The sequence below is a fragment of the Mauremys reevesii genome, linkage group 8 (genome assembly GCF_016161935.1).
Source record: "Mauremys reevesii isolate NIE-2019 linkage group 8, ASM1616193v1, whole genome shotgun sequence".
Lineage (NCBI taxonomy): Eukaryota > Metazoa > Chordata > Testudines > Geoemydidae > Mauremys > Mauremys reevesii.
In genome coordinates, this window is record NC_052630.1 from 64,630,827 (window position 1) to 64,654,515 (window position 23,689).

General features: G+C 44.7%; 1 protein-coding gene across 1 annotated transcript in view; it reads right to left on the minus strand.

The window, feature by feature from the left end:
• Positions 1 to 22,554, minus strand: part of LOC120370159 (complement factor H-like) — a 57,267-nt gene extending 34,713 nt beyond the window's left edge. The window contains exons 1-5 of the mRNA XM_039484437.1: positions 22,387 to 22,554; positions 10,969 to 11,145; positions 6,349 to 6,537; positions 4,230 to 4,412; positions 3,886 to 4,098 (exon numbers count right to left, since the gene is read on the minus strand). Of these exons, the coding sequence (XP_039340371.1) occupies positions 3,886 to 4,098; positions 4,230 to 4,412; positions 6,349 to 6,537; positions 10,969 to 11,145; positions 22,387 to 22,549 (925 nt within the window). The 5' untranslated portion in view covers positions 22,550 to 22,554. The remainder of the gene's footprint in view (positions 1 to 3,885; positions 4,099 to 4,229; positions 4,413 to 6,348; positions 6,538 to 10,968; positions 11,146 to 22,386) is intronic.
• Between the last annotated feature and the right edge of the window lie 1,135 nt (positions 22,555 to 23,689).

The following is a 23,689-nucleotide window of genomic DNA, read 5'->3' on the forward strand; positions in this document are numbered from 1 at the left end:
TTGTTATTAATCCCTAAATGCATGACCTTGCACTTTTCACTGTTAAATTTCATCCTATTACTATTATTCCAGTTTACAAGGTCATCCAGATCTTCCTGTAGGATATCCCGGTCCTTCTCTGTGTTAGCAATATCTCCCAGCTTTGTGTCATCCACAAACTTTATTAGCACATTCCCACTTTTTGTGCCAAGGTCAGTAATAAAAAGATTAAATAAGATTGGTCCCAAAACTGATCCCTGAGGAACTCCACTAGTAACCTCCTTCCAGCCTGACAGTTTACCTTTCAGTACGACCCGTTGTAGTCTCCCCTTTAACCAGTTCCTTATCCACCTTTCAATTTTCATATTGATCCCCATCTTTTCCAAATTTAACTAATAATTCCCCATGTGGAACCGTATTAAATGCCGTACTGAAATCAAGGTAAATTAGATCCACTACGTTTCCTTTGTCTAAAAAATCTGTTACCTTCTCAAAGAAGGAGATCAGGTTGGTTTGGCATGATCTACCTTTTGTAAAACCATGTTGTATTTTGTCCCAATTACCATTGACCTCAATGTCCTTAACTACTTTCTCCTTCAAAATTTTTTCCAAGACCTTACATGCTACAGATGTCAAACTAACAGGCCTATAGTCACTCGGATCATTTTTTTTCCCTTTCTTAAAAATAGGACCTATGTTAGCAATTCTCCAGTCGTACGGTACAACCCCTGAGTTTACTGATTCATTAAAAATTCTTGCTAATGGGCTTGCAATTTCATGTGCCAGTTCCTTTAGTATTCTTGGATGAAGATTATCTGGGCCCTCCGATTTTGTCCCATTAAGCTGTTTGAGTTTGGCTTCTACCTCGGATGTGGTAATATCTACCTCCATATCTTCTTTCCCATTTGTCATCCTACTATTATCCCTGAGCGCCTCATTCGCCTCATTAAAGACTGAGGCAAAGTATTTGTTTAGATATTGGGCCATGCATAGATTATCCTTAACCTCCATTCCATCCTCAGTGTTTAGCGGTCCCACTTCTTCTTTCTTTGTTTTCTTCTAATTTATATGGCTATAGAACCTTTTACTATTAGTTTTAATTCCTTTTGCAAGGTCCATCTCTACATGGCTTTTGGCCTTTCTCACTTTATCCCTACATGTTCTGACCTCCATACGGTAGCTTTCCTTGCTAATCCCTCCCATCTTCCGCTCCTTGTAGGATTTATGCTTTTTCTTAATCACCTCTCTGAGATGCTTGCTCATACAGCTTGGTCTACAACACCTGCCTATGATTTTTTTCCCCTTTCTTGGGATGCAAGCTTCTAATAGTTTCTGCAGCTTTGACCTGAAGTAATTCCAGGCCTCCTACACCTTTAGATCCACAAGTTCTTCAGTCCAATCCACTTCCCTAACTAATTTCCTCATTTCTTTAAAGTTAGCCATTTTGAAATCAAAAACCCTAGTCCATGATCTGTTTTTGTTTTTCCTTCCATCTAGTTTGAACTGAATTAGCTCATGATCACTCAAACCAAGGTTGTCCCCTACAACGATTTCTTCTATGAGGTCCTCACTACTCACCAAAACCAAATCTAAAATGGCATCCCCTCTTGTTGGTTCTTCAACTACTTCGTGAAGAAATCCATCAGCTATCACATCCAGAAAAATCTGAGCCCTATTATTATTACTAGCACTTGTCCTCCAGTCTATATCTGGGAAGTTAAAGTCTCCCATAATCACACAATTCCCATTAGTGTTTACTTCATTAAAAACATTAAAGAGGTCTCTATCCATATCCAAATCAGATCCCGGTGGTCTGTAGCACACCCCAAGCACTATCTCAAGGGAGGCTCTAGTAGCTTTCTTTCCCAATGTGATTTTTGCCCAGACAGACTGTCTTATCCATTCCATCACTTCTTATTTCTTTACAGTTAACCTCATCATTGAGGCACCCCAGATACCGGTAAGCTCATGATGTCTCGTGTGGCCTGCAGGGCCTCTGGTGTCGACGGCATCCTGACGGCAGGAGAGGCACACGCGGACGGTACCAGGCTGCTCCACTCAACACGAGCCAGAGACCTTGGGCCCGGGGGGGGAGGGGCTTGGGGAAATCGAGGGCTGCCCAGCACGGGACCAGCCTCACCCCTCTCTTTCTCTCGGCGTGACTGTGACGTGGATGTCTTCCCCTGCTTCTTGGAAAGGGAGCGGTGCCAGCTAGTGGAGGGGACCTTGCTACGCACTGAGGATGCGGTGCCGGGCGCCCCGAGTCCGGTCAGCGTGGCGGAGTTGGGGCCAGCGCTGATTCCATCAGGAGAGCGCGAAGCCTGATGTCCCTCTCCTTCTTAGTCCGTGGCTTGAATGACCTTCAGATCTTGCAACGTTCACTCACGTGAGTCTCTCCCAAGCAGCGGAGACACTCAGCATGCGGATCACTTCTTGGCATAGAATGGCGACAGGAGGTCGCAGGACTTGAAACCTGGGGCATGGGGAATGCCCCGATCCCACTTTAACAACTGAAACTATTAACAAAACTAAACTAATGGTACCACTAGGGTCAACTAGAAAGGCTACAGCAAAGCTGGAGCAGAAGTTCCAACTACCTTCATTGACAGCAAGAAGGAACTGAGGGTGGGGGGAGCACGCAGCTCCCCTTATAGTGCAAAATAGAGGCACCACTCCAGGGGTCACAGCGTTGCTCCCCCGGCACGGGTACTGCTAAGGGAAAAACTTCCGACACCGGTGCACGTGGTGAGCATGCACACCTGCTATGGAATACACATGAGCAATCACTCGAAGAAGAACCCTGGACATTATTCATTTATTTGCAGTAAGATGAAAAAAAATGGGGAGGATTGATGGGAAAAAATAACATTAAATATACTGAAGTTAAAATTTTGTGGAGAAAACATTAAAATGAAAATTGCTCTATTTTAAACCTTGCAAAATGGTAAAACCATCAGATGTCAACACTTTTCAGAAAAATTGTTTCTCCATTTTTCAGTCCAGCTCTGGTAAATATGCTGTCTCAGGGCTGGTAGCTTACAAATTTAAAGGACATTGTGTTATCCTGTAGTTACAAACTGTTACACCCAGCAGTTGACCATAGCATCAGAGGCAGATTATCCTTTTGTGGAGCCCTGGGCCAGAGCAAGTGGGCCCCACCCCTTCCACCTGCAGTCACCCCCATCCAACCAGGTGCTCCTGCCGAGGAGCAAGGTCGGGGTGCAGGGGCTTGCCCAGCTCTGCCCACCCAGTGCTCCTGCCAGGGACCAGGGGTGGGGCATGGGGGCTCCCCCCTCAGGCAGGAGCGCTGGGTGGACAGAGCGGGACGGGCTACAGGGGTGCCCATTTTTCCAGGGTCCCCCAATTGTCTAATCCACCACTGCAAACCATCTGTATACTGCTCCCACTACCAGCACTTTCATACCCGATACCGACAAACCAAGCTCCAGGCACAAACTCAGTTTTCCCATTATAGACCTCAGTTCTGTTATCAAAAGAAGGCTGAGCTGCTCCCAACACTGTGTTTCTGAGAAGGCCTCTGAGTACTGCCATTAAATACTCCGTGAATAGATTCAGTAACATCTGAAATAGCCTTAGATACGCCTAGTAACAGACAGTAACTCATTTACATTTTTACAATTGTTGTATGACAAATAAATGCCACTTGGTTATTAAATTAATTCAAGGGGCCAGAGTGGACCAGGGAGAATCTGTCTCACGGTGTCTATTAGCCCCTGAAAAGTAATTAGCTTAACACAAGTCCAGTCTGGAAGGCTTTCCCTGCTGCACTGTAGTGATGAGAGCAAAGAAGCAGCTCTTTCCCGTTCACTTATTCCTATCATTGCAGAGTGCCCTCTACTGAAAGCAGGATATTTGAGATACCCACTAGAGCCCGTCTTCACCTACCTTTGCATTCTGGATAGACAATTGGATTTCCATTGCATTGCACCATAAAAGTAGATTGAGATAAATTAGTTGCAAGTACATATCCTGGTTTGCAGCGAAGCTCGAGAAAATCACCACGTTTTAGGTACACCCATTGCGATATGTTCTCATTTGGTCTCCCATTCAGCTCTACCATCTGGTTTTCCATTTCTTTCACTGAGATAGCACATGGCTCTAAAACAAGAAAAAGGTGTGGTTGTCTTGGTAACCCCCCAAGTAAGCACTTGTGTTTACACAAGTGATGAGTCTGAGTCAGTGAATTTCTACATAAACCTCAAAGCCTAAGAAAGCAGTATTTTTTTTACCTAAACAAAGTGGTGCTTTTGTCCAATTCCCATTGTCACAAAAAGATCTGTTCTGTCCTTCCGTTGCATAAAATTGTTGGCATTTGAATTCTACAAAGGAGCCAGATGTGTATGCTTTTTCCAAGAAAGTAGTAATGTCTCCATTCTCAATAGTAGGTGGACGGCTACAGTTTTTTCCTGTTTCTAAAGGGAAAAAATGACAATTATAATAATCTTATGCAAAAATGGTTATGATGTAATTTTTTGGCTTTCATACTGCACGTGTAAAATGGCTCCTTGTCCAATGGTTAGGGAAACCACTTCTAAAAACCTCATGTGGCTGAGGTAGGCACAATGACCAAAATACTACGGGCCTCATCCTCAGCTGGTGTAGATTAGTGTTACTTCACCTGAACACAATGGGGCTATGTCAGTTTACACCAGCTGAGGATGGGGCTCTGAATTTCTTGGGTTTTATTCACTTAATTCAGATACTAATTTTTACAAGCAATGTATTTAATTGTATGTCTTGTATTTTGTATGTAGCTTTCTCTTTCACGCTCTCGATTATACATATTTGTATTACATACAAAACACCATCAAAATCTATGTTAAAAGATTATTAAGATTGCAAAGTGAAGCATTCAAAATATGCATATGGATTACACTGAAGTATTTAGTCACCTGATCACACCCTATTTTTCCTGCAGGACCTCTGCCTCATTCAGTGCACAGACTGGCCAGTGCTCACTGAATGAGATAACTATTCAATATTACTTTTCATCCTCATCTTTCTACGTACAGCCCATTGCCTTATTGGCCACATTATTCAAATGCCAAAGGCAGGAGGAAGGCCATCCCAAACAAGTGATGCTAAATGTGAAGCTGCACAGTGTTTTCAGTTGATAGAAGCAGACCCAGGGAGATGGGTAAGTGCGCAAATGGCAGGGGATGCTGTCAAAAAACCTTCTTATTTACATCTAATCTGCTTACTGAAGGAGAAATTCATCCCTGCACAGAAGAGCAGCACAAGGTCTATACACCATTTATGCCCTACCTTGTGCTGGCCCTCTGAACAGCAATTAATTCACCCTGAATGAGGCAGGAGCCCTGTGGAAAATACATAATACCATCATGTTAAGTGATGCCTACAGAGGGTGGTGCAGTGCCTCCTGAGTGATTATGTCTAATGGAAGGGGCAGGTGTCACAGTCTAGAACACTACATGCACCTACTTGACTGCACACAAGAAATCAAACTGAAGGGTTAAAATCCATGTGCATTTTATATAACAACCTAGTATATGGATTGTGCCAGCTTTTTTTCAGACCCGAAGTCCAGAGTTTGGTCAAGAGGCCAGAGGCCTAGCAAATAGTGATTAGCTAAGAGAAAGCTGGGGTAAACAGATAATCTTGTTTTGCTAAAAAGGCCTGGTCAGCAAATTGCCAGGTGTTGGAGCTAAGAACTAAATAATTGTGTCTTATTCAAAGTTGCAAATTGAACAAAGGATCTCTGTTCTTATTGTGTCAGTCTCTTCTGTAGGGAATGTTCTTCCCACAGATCTAACCTTGAATTTATGAAAATTGGCACGTTAGTATAAAATATGGCATTTTTTCACCTCCCTTCCCAGGGACCAATGCCTGCCTTAAGAGATGAAGGGGACAATCTTTATTGCCATATACTTTCACTGTTTCTTTGCTTTAACCCCTAGGAATGTACCTGTTGGACAATCAAAGGAGTTGCTCCATTCCTATGGACCCCAAATCAGAATTCAACATATATATTTTATACTAATAACATTTCATCAAAGTATTAATTAAATGTTAACTTGCTAACTTGAGACCATGGGCGGAGACATTATGTAACCTTTTAACCATTGGTTAATGTGCTATCTTGTCTTGCTGCAAAACCTATCGCGGAGTGTGGAACTGCCTACCCCATGATTTTCCTCTGTCCATGGAAAATCTACATATTCTATTGTAATCAATTGATTGACAGCGTCTCTGAGCCTAACAAGCAAGGTGACACTCCGCCAGCGCTGTGTGTAATAAACTCCTATGTTTGACCTCTACACAGTGTGGATTTATGTCCTTCAAAATAAAACTGAGAAATTGAATTATCAAAATATAGTGCAGATTTACCAGAGATACATGAAGGCAAGTCCATGTGCCCATTAACACACCTCCTGACTGAAGGGATTGTGAGGATATATCCTTCACTGCACATAAATTCCAGTGTGTGCTCACTCTGAATCAATTGTGCGTGTCTTCGCCTATTGGACAGAAGTAGATTTTTGGTCTCCAGTTGCTGTTTTGTGAGACTACACGGTGCTAAGGAAAAAACAGAAAAAAATGAAAATGATAGAGCCTGATTCTTCAGTGTCCTGCATCTTGTGCAGCCATTTACCTTCTCTGTCGTTAGTGACTGCAAAACATGGCCGTTCTGTTTTGTACGGTCTCTCTCTCTGTAAAATGCTTTGTAAGATGCAAGACAGTGAAGGATCAGACCCATTATCTTCATCAATATATAGATTAAAATGTATTTCTAACAACAACTATAAAATTCACATTGCTGACAAGGAAAAAAGAGGTATTTCTAAATGTTATATTATATATATATAATGCAGTGCTGCCAAAGGAAATAAGCCCTAAAAGAGAGTAATCCCTAAAGAGGAGAAACTGATGATGTATGTTTATTAGCCAAAGTCTATTCCTTCTGCAAATGACAAGCAAGAGCCTGCTCCTGCAGACCGGACGCATGCACGAGATCCCACTGAGGCCGATGAGACTACTTACATTCTGAGCACTTTTGTGAATAAGAATTGCAGGAGTGCATCTAAGTCCCGCTCTTGCTGCTGGTGAAGTCAGTGGGAACAAGACTGGTATAGACTTTGTAAGCAAGCCCATTTGTACATCCATACTGTAGCTGGTATTGTCCAGGACTTGCTGAAATGAGCCATTTCTTGATGGAAAGACCTCAGCCCTCCACTTCCTACACTACTAAAAGGTGCATCAATTATGTGGAATGAAAAGAGGTACTAAAAAGTTGTCAGATAGAAATAGAAGTTCTAAAATCCTACATCATGCACACAATTTATATACAGACTTGGACATGAAAAGGGCTATATCTGTTGGAGATGGGTAGGAGTTCACTAGTTCTCAGGATGGAGGACAGCTCTGCCGAACCCGGCGTCTTCCCTGGTCTGGGAGATGATCACATAATGTGAAGTGAACGTGTGAACCGAAGACTACGTGGCAGCCCTAAAAATGTCCTGGATGGGAACGTGGGCCATAAAGGCAGCCGACTAGCCATGGGGTGTGGGGGGACACCCGGCAGCTCGTAACAGGAACGGATGCACAAAGTGATCCAATTGAAAATCAGCTGAGTGGAAATCAGCTGGCCCCTCACACACTGAGCTGAGGCGACGGACAGTTGCAAGGACTTTCTGAATGGCTTAGTCCACTCGAGATAGAAAGCCAGACGCTGCCGCACATCGAGCATGTGGAGATGGTGCTCCTCACTGGACACGTGGGGCTTGGGGCAGAGGACCAGTAGAAAAATGTCCTGACCCATGTAGTAGGCAGACACCACCTTCAGGAAGAACGCAGGATGTTGGCAGAGCTGGACCTTGTCCTTATGAAAGACCATGTATGGCGGCTTGGAGGTCAGGGCCCTGAGCTTTGAGACTTGCCTGGCCAATGTGATTGCAATCAAGAAGGCCACCTTCCACGAGAGGTTAGACCAGGAGCACCTGGCCAGTGGTTCTAATGGGAGCACCGTGAGACAAGTCAACACCAGGTTCAGGTCCCACTGTGGGACTGGGGGTCTAGAATATGAAAACAGACGGCCCAAACCCTTAAGGAATCAGCCAGTCATAGCATGGGAAAATACTGTGAGAGTCCGTGAGGACTCTGACTACCTTGCCCTCTAGGTGCGAGTGGAAGGCCATACACGCCAGCTGCGCAGCCCTGAGCTCCTTGACGTTTATATGTAGGATCAGATCTTGAGCCGACCACAGACCTTGGGTCTGAAAATTCCCCACATGGTCCCCCCAATCCAGGTCCGATGCATTGGACAACAGCGCCAACGACGGGGCCCTGTCCCTGAACAGGACCCCTTGGAGCATGTTGTTTGGGGCGGACCGCCACTGTAGGGAGGCGATCACAGAGTCCGGCATGGTGAGGACCTTGTCCATCCTGTCCGTGGCCTGGGAAAACTTCGAGGCCAACCAGAGTTAGAGGGGCCTCATCCTGAATCTGGTGTGACGGACCACATACGTGCATGCCCACATGAGAGAGGCCCTGGCTGATTCTGCATCCAGGAGCACCCCAATAAACTCTGTGCGTAAGACTGGGACTAACGTGGACTTGGTGTTGTTTACCAACAGGCCCAAGGCAGTGCATGTGGACAGGAGGACCACCACGTGATCCCTCACCAGCGACCGGGAGGTGCCCTTGACAAGCCAATCATCCAGATAGGGGAATATCTGGACCCCCCACCATCTGAGGTAAACCGCTACCACCAACAGGCATTTTGTAAACACCCTGGGGGCAGTGGACAGACCAAATGGGAGGACCATGAACTGGTAATGATTCTGTCCCACCATGAAAAGGAGGAAGCATCTGTGCTCCTTGAATATGTGGATGTGGAAGTACCCGTCCTGTAGATCGAGGACAGAGTACCAGTCCCCAGGATCCAGGGAGGGGATGATGGAGGCCAGGGAGACCATGTGGAATTTGAGCTTCACCATATACTGGTTCAGGCCTCAGAGGTCCAGGATGGGCCTGAGCCCCCCTTGGGCCTTTGGGATAAGGAAATAACAGAAGTAATACCCCTTGCCCATGAACTCCTCAGGCACCACTTCTATCACTCCTAGTCCTAGGAGCCCGCCCACCTTCTGTCCTCTGTCCCAGATTTCCCACAGTGCCACTGCAAAGAGGGAGTCTTCTTGGCCCTCTTGGAATACCCTGTGGATGGGGAGTGGGGCTGACTGGTTGATGGTACCAGAGGGTCACCGCGTACCGATGCTGTGGTGCCGGGTACTGGTTCGGAGCAGCATGCCGGGGTTGGGGTCAGTGCCGATTCCATTAGGATGGCCTAATGTTCCTTTTTCTTTTGGTCCAAGGCTTAAATGACTTGCAAATCTTGCACCTTTCACTGATATGGGTTTCTCCCAAGCAGCGCAAACAGTCGGCATGCGGGTCACTCCTTCGCATAGAATACCTGCAAGACCCCGGGGCGGGCTCACTGACTACCTAAACTAACTAAACAGCTAACTAACTACAGGTACTAATGTTGAATGAACGAACAGTTCTGGGGACAAGCTATAGCAAAGCTGGAGCAGAGCAGTTCCGACACACCTTCACTGGCAGCAAGAAGGAACTGAGTGGGGTGCGGAGCACGCAGCTCCCCTTATACCGAACCAGGCAGGCGCCTCTCCAGGGGCTGCGGGGGCGTTCCCCACTACAGGTACTGCTAGGGGAAAAACTTCCAGCACTGGTGCACATGGCAAGCACGCACACCTATTGTGGAATACACATGAGCAATCGCTTGAAGAATAACCTAGATACACATCCGTCTGGTTTGTATATAACTTTGTCTAAGTCAAGTAGCCAGGATTTCAATTATCTAGGTCTTAACAAGCAGTATAATCTTAGAGTTTTCTCTAAAAGTATGCCCCTGTACAATAGCAAGTAGTTCTGGGATACTTTGCTTTTAATAAGACTCCCCCTTATACAGTTTAAGTAAAAATATCACATACGTTCAGTGTCCTGAACATTACAGTGCTAAACTAGCAGTGTATCAGCTAATGTGTTTAGTAAACTACATTAAAAGAAAATCAACCCACACCCTGTCTCTAATTGCAATAACTAATATAGAATTCATGAACTTTCTAATAGAATTTTGGAATTTTAATCACTTCCATGCCTATTACAATAATGCATATGTAAAAAATAAACAATAGTGCATTGGACCTTTGCAGGTATGTTGAATATTTCACTTCTTTACACACCGTAGCTGTAGTATGTATATAGTGCACATCCCCAGGTTTATCTAGGCATATCCTGTTAGAACATCCCCCTCACTCAGTGGTTTTTTCCTTGCTTTCATGGTGGGGGACTTTTAGCAGTGAAGCAGGCCATGATAAATGGAGAGATGCACCCCTCTCCTAGGTACAGCCTTAGGGGGCCCATCAACTCCTATGAGGTCACTGAAATGAGGATCTTGATTAATATTATTTGCCAATTTCTCCTAATGTTGCAGCTCTCTTCTCTTTCTTATGATGATACAATGGTGTTTCATCTCCATATTCTTTGTTATGGATATTTTTACACCATGCCTCCAGTAGTCAGGTCCTGTGTCATTGCTCGCATTTAGGGTTAACAACAAAAATCTTGGAATTTGATAAAATGGAGAAAATTCTCTCTTCTGTAATATAAATAAATAAATTTAGATATTCTGTTGTCTTATTGTAAAAGAGAACCGCCTAATTCAAATTTCATATTTGAAACTATTTGGTGATCTGCAGAGATCTCATTAATGGAAACTCCGAGGGACCAGATATGGTTTGAGCCATAAACGAGATAGTTGGATCCAAAGATCAAGTGTGGTCCATCGGAGACATGAATCAGCTCTGAATTCTGATACCACTTTCCCTATCCCCCATAGTTGAGGAGCGTTTGAATTCATGGGTTTGATTTGGGTCCATCTCTACTAAAGAACCAGTCTGTGGGAAAGAGCAAAGAAGCAGTTCCTCTTACCCAAACACTGTGGTGCAGGTGTCCAGGTTTTTCCACTGCATGTGATCCATTCAGTTCCCATCAGGCTGTATGCAGGATTGCACTTGTATTGCACTTTGTCACCTTCCTTATACTCCAATTTGTCATCACTAACAATCCCCCCAAAATCAATAGCAGGCGGCTCTTCACATGCTGGAGCTGCAATAGATGCACAGAGATTATTGTTGTTGTTTGATGTAGGGAAATGTTCTAAGATCATTTGGCTTACTAATGAACACCTTACAGGTGGCTTTCATAATTCATTTATTTTAATAATTTATAATTCATCTATCAACATGGTACCTGGGAACACTACTGCACAAACACACACAACGCTCAGTCACTGCAATAACCTGACAGAAAAGAGGAGAGAGATGCTTTACATTAGACTAAGGCTTGGCTGCACTAATGAGCCTTGCACCATGCACTGAACATCAGCTACACAGAACTGACTCATCACCACAGGGAGCGAGAACAACAGTTGTGGACCCTCCATATGCAAGAATGTCCTGCCTCCAGTCCCCAAGAGTGCACTTCAAGGGACTGTCTGCAGCAGTGCCTCAGCTGATCTGAATTGTCACAATGGTGTATAAGGACGGAAGGAGCCTCCAATGTGTCACACCATGTATGGTTTTATAGACTAAAACCAACATCTGGAACTGATCACTATACAGCAAATATATATATATATAGCAGAAAGAGGAGGTCTAGAGACAGGTAACTATGATGAGGAGCATGGAAAGAGCCAGAAAATTGAGACCATGAAGAATTTATTAATACGCTGCATGGTCCTGCTCCAAAGAACATCTTTGTTCAGACCCACAACAGTATTCTCTGAAATGGGTAAAAGCTCCTTTGCAATTCTTCCATAAACATCCTTGTAATATGGAGAAAAAATGGATTGTGGATTACGAATATAACCAATGGAGTTAATGTCGAGTTACAGTCAAAAGTAGATGAGCAGGAGATGAATAGGGTCTCATATGTATAACAGGGCTGGGGTGGAAAGCAGCATATAACAATAAATATGGAGGTCTCACTGCATTATATAATGTGGGCTCCAATATTTACCCCTCTTTTATCCCACTTGATGGTCTGGTCCTTGTTTACCAACTAAATTAATACGTGCTGTCCTTTCGTCTGTAGGGTGGTGTAACTGGGTCCTCTCCTCTCCTCCCCCCCCCCCCCGCTCGCTGAGCTCTTTACTGTTCCAATAAAGCACTGCAAACCTTTTCTTGATGCAGCACCCGTGGCTTTTATTCACACAAAGTTCCCACCACCAGTGATACTATTTACAGAGCCTTACAGGTCTTACTGTCTCCTCTTTTACAGGGAGTCTCCCCCAGCCTGGAGACTGCCCTTTCCCTGGCCATTCCCCGCTTGCTCTGGCTGCCAGCCAGCCTTTATGGCTCTTCAACCAGCAGGCCCACAGGTGCAGCCAGTTCCAGAGGCCAGGCACCAGACTTCTCCCCAGCCCCAATCTATTTCCCCTGATTGAGGCTGGCTGAGCAGTGGCTAATTAGGTGCCCTTGCAGCAGCACCCTGCTACAGGTGGATTACACAATGTCTTAAAGATGGATGGGCTCCTTTACCAAAGTGTTTCCATGAGTAATGTAATGGTTGAAGAACTCTCTACCTTTGTCATATTGGTCCTTTCTTCCGGGCCATCAGATGAGCATTGTGCTAATGTATGGGGCAAAGTTTTGGGGTTCATATGGGGAAATTTACATCACTGAGGGATCCTAGGATTATGTCTGTGTTTCTTCTAATTGTTTCTTCTTAGGGTACGTCTACACTACGGGACTATTCCAAATTTGCATAAACCGGTTTTGTAAAACAGATTTTATAAAATCGAGTGCGCGCGGCCACACTAAACACATTAAATCGGTGGTGTGCGTCCATGGTCCGTGGCTAGCGTCGATTTCTGGAGCGTTGCACTGTGGGTAGCTATTCCCTAGCTATCCCATAGTTCCCGCAGCCTCCCCCGCCCCTTGGAACTTCCGGGTTGAGATCCCAGTGCCTGATGGGGCAAAAATCATTGTCGCGGGTGGTTCTGGGTAAATGTCGTCAGTCACTCCTTCGTCTGGGAAAGCAACGGCAGACAAGCATTTCGCAACTTTTTCCCCTGGATTGCCCTGGCAGATGCCATAGCATGGCAATCATGGAGCTTGTTTTGCCGTTTGTGACTCTCACCGTATGTGTACTAGATGCCGCTCACAGAGGCGATTCAGCAGCGCTACACAGAAGCATGCTTTTGCTTTTGCATGACAGCAGAGATGGTTACTAGCCATATTGCACCATCCAAACCCTTCCATAAATTGGAACTGAGGATGATCATGACTACCAGTCCTTTTGTACCATTTGCTGCTAGTGCCCCTGGCCAATCAGCCAGGGGCGCAAAAGCCAAGATTGGTTACTAGCCATATTGCACCTTCCATCGTTTTGTACCATTAGCTGCTGTCATAAGTGCCCCTGGCCGATCAGCCAGGGGCGCAAAAGCAAAAATTGGGAATGACTCCCTGAGTCAATCCCTCCTTTTTGGTATCTAAAAATAGAATCAGTCCTGCCTAGAATATGGGCAAGTGTGCTAGAGAACCACCGTATCATAGAACCAGAGAGCACAGCTGCTCTGTGTCAGAGCCTGCAGAAATTATTATCTGTATGCTATTCACAGGGGGTGCTCCTGTAACAACCCCATCTGTTGATTCCGTTCTTCCCCCAGCCTTTCTTGGCTACCGTAGCATTGTCCCCCCACTTGTGTGATGAATTAATAAAGAATGCAGGAATAAGACACACTGACTTGTTAGTGAGAACTGAGTGGAAGGCAGCCTCCAGCTGCTATGATAGTCCAGACAGGACATTAAGCAGTGTGTAGGAGAGAAGCCCAGCATCCCACTGCTAGTCCAGGGGCAACTGAATCTTTTCTTTACACATGAAGGGTGGGGGCTGATGGAGCTCAGCCCCCTGTTGCTATGATGAGGATGGTTACCAGCCATATTGCACCATCCATCCACCAGAAAAAATTAGGGCCAATAGGCTGATGACAAGGACGGTTACCAGTCCTTTTGTACCATCAGCTGAGGCTGATGATGAGGATGGATTTCCATCTTTTAGTACGATCAGCTGATGCTGATGACGAGGATGGATTGCCATCATATTGTACCATCAGCGCCCATGGCGGGAGCAAGGATGTTGGTGTTGACGGCTACAGCATCGTGTCTATCTGCAGCATTCAGTAAAGATAGGGTGACATGTAAAAAAGTCAGAGGATGGTTTTACCTTTCGCTTCTTGGGGTGGGTGGGGGGTGGGTGAGTAGATTGCCAAGCTATGCCCTGACCCGCGGACACTGTGTTTGACCCTAGAAGCATTTGGAGCTCAGCCAAGAATGCAAATACTTTTCGGAGGCTGCAGGAACTGTGGGATAGCTTCAGTCCTCCAGTCCATGAGCGTCCATTTGATTCTTTGGCTTTCCGTTACGCTTGTCACGCTGCAGTGCGCTGAGTCCCTGCTATGGCGTCTGTCTGGAGATTTTAAAAAAAGGATTCTGAATTTCATCTTCTGTAACGGAGCGCTGATAGAACGGATTTGCCTGCCCTTACAGCGATCACATCCGCATGGTCCATGCGGGAGCTCTTTTTTTAGAAGATTGATTTCGGACTGCATCGCCACCCGTGCTGATCGGAGCTCCACGCTGGGCAAACAGGAAATATTCAAAAGTTCGCGGGGCTTTTCCTGTTTACCTGACCACTGCATCCGAGTTCAGATTGCGGTCCAGAGCGGTCACTGGTGCACTGTGGGATAGCTCCCGGAGGCCAATACCGTCGATCAGCGTCCACACTAACCCTAATCCGATATGTTAATACCGATACTAGCGTTACTCCTCTCGTTAGGGAGGAGTACAGAAACCGGTTTAAAGAGCCATTAAAATCGATATAAGGTGCCTCCTAGTGTGGACGGTTTTGGCGTTAAATCGGTTTTACGCTCCTAAAACCGATTTAAACGCCTAGTGTAGACCAGGCCTTACTTTGACAAGTCACAATCTATTGTTTGGGAATGTGTCAGTATCATAAATAAAAGAACTTACTGACAATGTCTGATTTTATTTAAATCGTACGGACATAAATTTTATGTAAAGCACTAGAGTTTCAGAACTTTTTCTACTGACTGTTATTGCCTTAGGTATCTTGAGTTTCTTCCTGTGGTCCCTTTTCTCCACCCTACAGAAGAAAGGAAGGTACATTCAAATAATAAAGTACTAAAGCTGAGGTGAGAACTAATGAGTGAGTATTCAGAATTTATCCAGCATGTACCTTGTAATGTTATACGTTTTAAACTTTTCTTTTGAAGTGAGACCCTGTGGCTACCCACATCTAGAAACTATTATGAGCATTAACTATTATGAATACTACAAAGAATGAGCCTTTCCAGCACGGTTAGGTGTATCAATGTACTACAGATGTCTTGATGGTTACATATCTAAAAGCAAGGACAGGTGGAATCTAATCAACTGTACTAAAGAGGGCTGGGATCCAATGCCAATATGCCTTAGTAAGTAAATGTATATTTGCCTTAATTTCTTAAATGTCTTAGTGTGCTATATATACTAATAATTACATAAAGCAGCAGCAGCATTGGCAGGAACAAGGACTGGGGTGGGGTGGGGTGGGGTGGGGTGGGGTGGGGGTAGGGGAGGGTGTTACAACACTGCTCTATTCTGGTACCTACACTTCCCTGCCTAAGTTGTCATCCAGGAGCATAAGAGTCTCTTTAAAAAGACTCCTCTCATACCTGTAGCAGCAGAATTAGAAGGAACCAGGATGGGGGACAGACCTTACATAGACAGGTTGAGGGATTTGGAGAGGGGTTGTTTTTTTCTCTCCTTTTCCTTCCTCCCCAGTGCTGGACCCTCAACCAGCATTTCCATCCCTGAAACAAAGGGATGGGGCTGAGGTTGGATTTGATATTCTCTGAGAGTAAGAGTTGCAGAGAGGAGCTCAGGTCTGGTAGGTTTAGAATGATCAATCATAACCTGTGTGGGTAGAGACCCATGGGAAGGGGTATGGAAGGCTGTGAAATCTTCTTAACGGGAGTACAGGCTCTTTAGTGCTTGGGGATATTCAGTTGTAAGGGTAGGAAAAAAAGTCTCACAGAAAGGTGAAATGACTTCCAAAGTTCACACAACAAGTCAGTGGCAGAGTCAGGAGTAAAACCCAGGTCTCCTGATTCCCATGCCTGTGTCTTATCCATTAGACCAGTGTTTCTCAGCCAGAGGGTTGTGACCTCCAAGAGAGGTCACAAGAAATCACCAGAGGGGTTGTGTGATGTTGAAAATGTTACAATCTAAAGCAAAGGAAGTCTTGCTCCCACAATTCCCACACAACCTCACCCTTCAAGGTCACATATTCTCTATCAACATCTTGAAACCACACATAAATAATGTATATAGGCTGGGTACCTGGAAGATTGCTTCTGGGATGGATACTAATTGCAAGACTGGGGAGGCAGAAAGAGCCAAAGAGCTTTCTCAGGCTAGTTTTCATAAAGCTAGAGCCTTACTGCATGAAGTGGAAAGCTTTGATTTCCAGTTGGAGAAACCTGTGACCTACACCCAAGTTTTCTCAGTCTGCTAATCAGAGTGTTTCATGGCGCACCTACAAATGTATTACAGTCTGGCTAGCCCTGTTCCCTGGCCCTTCAGAGAGTCTCCAGCCCTGTTTCCATCACCACTCATCACAGCCTGATCCCAGACCCATGCCAGTTCTTGCTCCCCACTTCTGCAGCCTTGCACCTCAGCTACCTCAGTATATGTCCTAATTCTAGGTCTGAGTCCAGTCCCAAGTCAGCCCTTCTCCTGTGATACCGTCATGCCAAATCTACACTAGCTCTTCCACTGTTAATCACAAATCACCTCCTTTGAGGGTGCTGAAAGTCTGCAGGAAGAGTGGTCCTGCTTTCCTCCATGAGACTTTACCAGGTCCACCAGCCAAAAAAATGTATCTCCACACTGGAGCTGGGAGCTGCACTGAGCACACATCCTCTCTCCCTCTGCCTGGCCTGCTCCAGACTCCCCTAATTCAACACCCCACCTCGCTGCCTTCCCACAGTCTTAGCAGGTTGGAATGCAGTTCAATGCTGTAGTAGTTAAAATGATAAATACTAAGAGATTCACACTTATAGCTTTGTGCCCTCAGTGATTAACAGTTTAACCAGTGAGCACTTCAGCATTTAGGGTGGCCTGGCTAATGGTTACACAGACAATCATAACTTTTTAATTTCAAAACTGAAATTATAATTGCTTATACTAGGCATGGGGCTGTACAATAATTGGCACTATATGGATTTTTGAGCATATGAACTATTCTGTCTTACAGCTAGAAATGGCAGAAATATCATATGTTTTTTCTTACTATTGCTTTTAGAAAAAGACTCATTTTTTGAGGCCTGGATGTTTGAAAAGTTTTTTTTCTACATTTAAAAAACTACCTGAAAATCCCCCTTAGATTAATTATAAAGTTGCTGTCAGGAATCACTACTGCCTGTGAAAACTTAGAAGAGAGGAGTGGGTCAAAACAATACTTATAATTGGATTCTGTCTGAATGAAATAGTGTTGTGAGTATACACAGTACTTTACAGGGCTCAAACAAGGACAAGGTCCCTTCTCCAAAGAGTTTACAGTCAAATTCAGACCATCACAATGCACAGGATAGCAGTTCTAGTACCAGGACAGTAGACTCAGAGACATTGGTGGTTAAAATAATGAAGAAAGTGACAGTAGAAGAGGTGAATTCTAAGGAGGGGGTCTGAAGTAGAGGATCCTTTCTACACAGAGTGGGTGGCTCTCCCACTGGGACTGTCTTGATAGGAGGCACAAAACCACAAGAATCTCACGCTTCAATCACAATAACACCTTCCTGCCACTCATGACTCATGCAGGTGGGTGAGAAAGGGTTAAAAAAATATTCAGGGGGTCAGAATTTTGGTCTTGAGCCTCATTCTTTGCATCCCAGCTCTAAGGGGCATGGTAGGCTATGGAGTCAGCATGCTTAGCTCTTGGTTAGGACCTTGGCAGAAAGGAGCAACTTGTGTTTCTCTGTAGCAAATCTTCAGACCCAGAGTCAGGGCTTGGCTACACTTGAGAGTTACAGCGCTGGTGGTGGCTTTACAGAGCTGTAACTTACTCCCCATCCACACTGGCAAGGCACATACAGCGCTGTATCTCCCTAGCTACAGTGCTGGCCGTACTCCGCCTCGACGAGAGGAATAAAGAGAACAGCGCTGCTCTTGCAGCGCTGGGGTGCCAGTGTAAACAGTGATTAATCTTACTACACTGTAACTGACCTCCAGAACCTTCCCATAATGCTTTTTAAGTAAAGATAACACTCTTTGTTTTGTTGTGATGCCTCTCTTTGTTTTGTTGTGAACTCGGGGCTCCCAGAGCTGCTTATCTAAAAAGAAACACAGCTACTGTTTGCTCGAGCAGAGGCAGGCAGGGGGATGAATGTCCACAGCTAGTGTTTGCTTGAGGAGAGAAGCAGCCTGGAGGGGTGGGAATGGGGGGGGGTCTGTTTTGGAGCAGCTGCTTATCTGGTCTGAAGACTATTTGCATTTAGTGAATGAGAGAGGGGTTGGGGAAGGGGTCAACACTTTTAAAATGATTGAAGGTTGGTGCTGTGTATCTTCAAGTCCTTAGAACTAGCAACGCAGGGAGCTGACACAGTGTCAGCTCCAAAAATCTACTCTCTCTGTCTCCCCCACGCTCCCTGTCACACTCCACCCCACCCCCCTCTTTTGAAAAGCACGTTGCTGCCACTTGAACTCTGGGATAGCTGCCCATAATGCACCACTCCCAACACCGCTGCAAATGCTGCAAAAGTGGCCACACTGCAGCGCTGGTAGCTGTCAGTGTGGCCACACTGCAGCGCTTTCCCTACTCAGCTGTACGAAGACAGCTTTAGCTCCCAGCGCTGTACAGCTGCAAGTGTAGCCAAACCCTCAGAGTCAGTGATAAGTGGGTGAATAATGACTTAGCATGAAGCCTTAGGAGCTTGGGATGAAATCCTGGTGCCATGGAAGTCAATGGCAAAACTCCTATTGACTTCTGTGTGGTCTGGTTTTCGTCCTTGGGTAACAGCTGATGAGTTGGGAATGGAATTGCTTCAAGAACAGTCAGAGTATACTTTAAAGAAAAAAATGCCCAGTTGCTAGAAAAGATGCCCAGTTCCTAGATGCACTTAACCTTTTTGTCTTTAGGAAAGTGTTGTCAGTCATTTGGAAGGTGGTAAATTTATATACAACTATGGGGAAAATTACCACAAAATTGATGAAATTTCATGTGTGTGTGTTCATGAATATAGTCCTGAAAATCTGCACACCAAAGTTATATGCACAAAAAACAACTGGTTGCCTTCTCCAAGATGCCTCCATAACAGTAAGTAGCATTTATGTTCTACTGTGTTCCTGTTTAAAAACTCTAAACATGTTACTATCTTGGTCTGCCTAAAAAAAACACAAAAATACCAATTCTAGCAGGAGACTTGTTATGGCCATGTACCTTTCTGACATGAGCAACTGTGCGATCATGTTGCTGTGATATTTGCCCTTCCTCACTCAGTCCATTCCTGTTGTTTGTCACCCCCACTGGTTGTGTCATATCTAATAGTTAGATTGTAAACTCCTTGGAACAGGTATGAGGTATTTTCTTATCTTCTGTGAATAGCCAGTTGTACTTTTGGGTGCAATAAATAACAGTAATAATTCTCAGCCTGCACCTGTTTCTCCTTATCCCCACTCTACTCCCCATCTCTGCTCCCTGTGCTCCTGCTCTCAGTTTTGGCTCCTGGCACAACAGTGGCCCTTAAAAGTCGGGAGGAGCAATTATCAGGAAAGTCCTGCACAACACCTGCAGCCCTGGAGCATGTGCAGTGCAGACAGAATCTTGAGAGAATTTATCCGTCAAATGCTAACAAGTCTCTACTGTGCAAACTGAGATTTTCCTATGCTTATAACTTGGCCAGATTTGGGAAGCATAGAAAAAGTCACATCCCTGACACCAGGTGGAAATCCCAGCCAGATTTCAATTTCTTACGCCAAAGAACATGGGTGCTAGAGCTCCTTAACCAAACATTTGTAAGAATACGTTAACACATGCAAAACAAAATATTTATCTCATTTCATTGTTATAAATGGCTGAAATATCTATTTTAACAGAAATTTCCAAACAAAATTCAAACTGAGGATGACACTCAGCATAAACAATTTCAGCCAGAATGATTAAAGTTTGACAAAGTTATAAGCAACTGAAAACTAGGTCTTATAATGGAAAGTGTTGGGCATCCTATTAATAGGCGTCACTACCTGAGCCATCTATAATCCAGCCAAATTGTGACATTTAGTGACTAGCCCATTTCCAGGACATATACAATCTGATGGTCTGAGTTATTTTATTTCTCACCCCTATAAGCTTTTCCTACCAGTCAGGAAATGACGGCTTTAGAAATTACAGCATAACAGAAATTGGAAGGCGGAGCCATCACTTCAACACACTTCACAACACCCAGAGGAACATGCTACAACCACCCAAACAGATAGTATAAGGCACACACTTCTCCTGTCTGATAGGATGCTAGAGCAGGCTTCTTGTGGCACATCTTGGAATAGGTAACCAGCCATTTTTTGTGCATTCCGTGGTCTTTTCCCTGTTGTCCGAATCAAAGTGAAATCTATAATTAGATTCTACTCTGATTATATCCTCTTTTCTGAACATTCTTTTCAAGGTGGTAGTTTTCATTATTTACTGCTAGAGGATCACATGCAATTACTAAACAAAAGACAAACAAGTTTAACTGGAAACAGGGCATTAGGCTGTAAATTCCTTCAATTAACATTATTTATATCCAACTTTTTTTTCTAACTCCAAGGATTGCATTATAGAAGCATTTTCTGCATAAGACTGTCAAAGTGAGATCCCTGTGGACTTGATGAAGTCTATAGCTCTTCTCCTATCTTTGCTGCTGGGAGGATCTGCTTAGGGTATTTTATTTTATTTTTTAGGTGGGGAGCAGGTAGTTGTTGTTATAAGTGTCATTCTGATTAGGACGGAAAAGCTTTATCAAAAAAGGAGAGTCTTGCAGTGACACCAAAAGTTGGACAGATATTATTTGTCTAATCTGTTCTGGAAGTTCATCCCACAGCTGGAACCCTTTCTCCAAAAGTGCCTTATATCCCGCTCACACACACTCCTAGGCTGTTGATGGCATTATCCCAGAGCAGTGCAACAGTCTTGCCATGTCAAAAATGCAGATGGGATTTCCAGTGTAGCTGGGACCTGATCTACTACTGGCTTTGTGATCAAGATCAGGAGACTACCCGCAATATGCGGGTTCCGGGAGCAGAACCCTCCCTGCTCATTCCAGGTGGAAGGTCTACCCCTTCCTCTAAACAGATAGGCTGGTTTAATTGTGAGTAGAGTAGACCCTGGCAGGATTAACCCTGAGGTCAGAAATGCTGAACATAATCCTTAGTAGTCAAATAAAACAAGCATCTTACAAACAAGACTCCTTCACTGCTCAACCCTGATTTATCCCCAGAGCATGTTCCCTTTAAAAATTAGGTTTCAGATGGATCCTCCTTTCCTGCCACTAAACATAAATAGCCCTTATCTGCTCAGGAACCCCACAGTCTCCTGGAAAGTCATCACTCCAAGACATATTTTACTATATGACATTGTGGGAATGGACAAAGCATGTCTGGTGTCAGAAATCAAAATGCCCACTCACTCTATACACATATGTAAGGTTCCTGTCTCCATGGTGTCTATAAATCAGGCCCACATGCCAGAGTGTTTTCTTCCATCCATATAACACTGAATCTGGGAGTGGCACAAAACACAATTTCTAAACAAACCAGAACACAATGAATATAATTACAATTCATATAGTGTGGCATAAATAAGAGATATATGAATACGAGTGAATTTCATCAGCTGTTCTGATAACAGAAGTAACACGTACAGATGTACTCAGCTTTTACACTCTGAACGATGCTATATTTTGGGGGATGCACTCAGCCCTGTTTTAACAGGCAGAAACGCTAACAAGTGGAAATATTCTCTAGAACTACCCAAAAATGAGAGTCAATAACACACCTTCTGCCTTCAAAGATTTTCATTCACTCTGTTGTTAATGGCTGTCTCCTGTTTACTGTACATTTGATTGTTTTGTCCTTGTAAAGAGGGGTTGGGGATGTCTCCGTCAAATGACATGAGCTCAATTGTGTATTTGAGAGTTCACTGTAACAAGCACTTGACTATGTGCAGCATTGAACATATTTAATATCACCCCACACCAGGGAAGTGTTAAGTTAAAGTGTTGTTGAATATTTGGTTCCTTTTGCATCTTACCTTGTCCCTTAGCAGAGAAAGCCCAGAGTATCTGAATGATGATACAGCTCAGCAAAGTCATTCTGAGGGTTGACCAATTAAATCCAGTACTTGTAATGGCTGGTGTTGAGTTCTGCGCTTCTCTGCATTCTGTCCTCAGCAACTGCTTTTGAAGACTGATCATGCATTCTACTCCCACTCAATACCTCTCTCTCTCTCTATTACCTCTCTTTCAACATCAGGATACCAGAGATAACATATGTAAACTCCACTGGGAATACTGTCCAATCTGTTTTTTTCCATTGCTCTCTTTGATTACATGGAATTTCTCCCCTCACAGTATGATGTCAAAGATATTTCTGCTGAGACAAACGCAAGGTATCAAATACTCAGGGTTCAGAGACATCCCTCATGTATAAATCTTTGATAAACACAGGTTGCTTAAGATATATTTTTGGTCTTCAGAAAGCTTCATTATGCAAAATGAGCAATTAATTCTTTACCACCAGGGTTTAAATACTACAATCTGCTCACCTAGGGGTTCATGCAGAGTTTCTGTGGGTCTGAAGAGACCTGGCATTTTGAAAGGCTGGAAAGGGAGTTCATGACTTATTCAGTCTCGCTGGGTCTCCCCTCCCCGGGGAACCCCCAACCCCCTATCCCCACCTCTCCTCAATCGCTACTGCCAGTCACCATCTAGCCCCCGCTCACTGAGGCGGACTACAGTATATTTGCCACTCGTCATTGGCAAGGAGGGTTTGGACCTGCTGCCTCTGCCTACCCTTGTACCTTCTCGGCCTTTAACAAGGCCTGCAGCCTGGAGGTTTTCCAGGATGGAGCTCCCCAGCCTCCCCTCCCCAGCCTCTGGCCTTTCCCCAGCCCTGCTCCACTTTAGGTACCCTGCTGTGCTCCCAGCAGCCAGGCCCATCTCCTTCAACAGCGAGAGAGAGAGAGACTTCCCAAGCTCCAGCCTAGCAGCGCCTTTATAGGGCCAGCTGCAGCCTGACTGGGGTGTGGCCCAGATGCAGCTACTTCCCCAATCATCCCAGGCTTATTATTTCCCCACCACAGCCCTCCCACAGGGCTATTTTAAGCCCTTCAGGGCAGGAGTGGGGTTACTGCCCCGCTACACACATACATCAATTTTTGATTAACAAGTTGCTGGGTCTCTCTCTCTCTGAAGGTGGCAGGATTTTCAGGATACACTTGTATGGGCCCCAGTGTTTTCCCCTCCTCAAAAGGTAGCAGGATGAGGTATAGCTGGGCTGGCAGGTGCAGGAGACAGAACAGTGATGGTATATCTATAGTAGAGTTTTTACCTCAA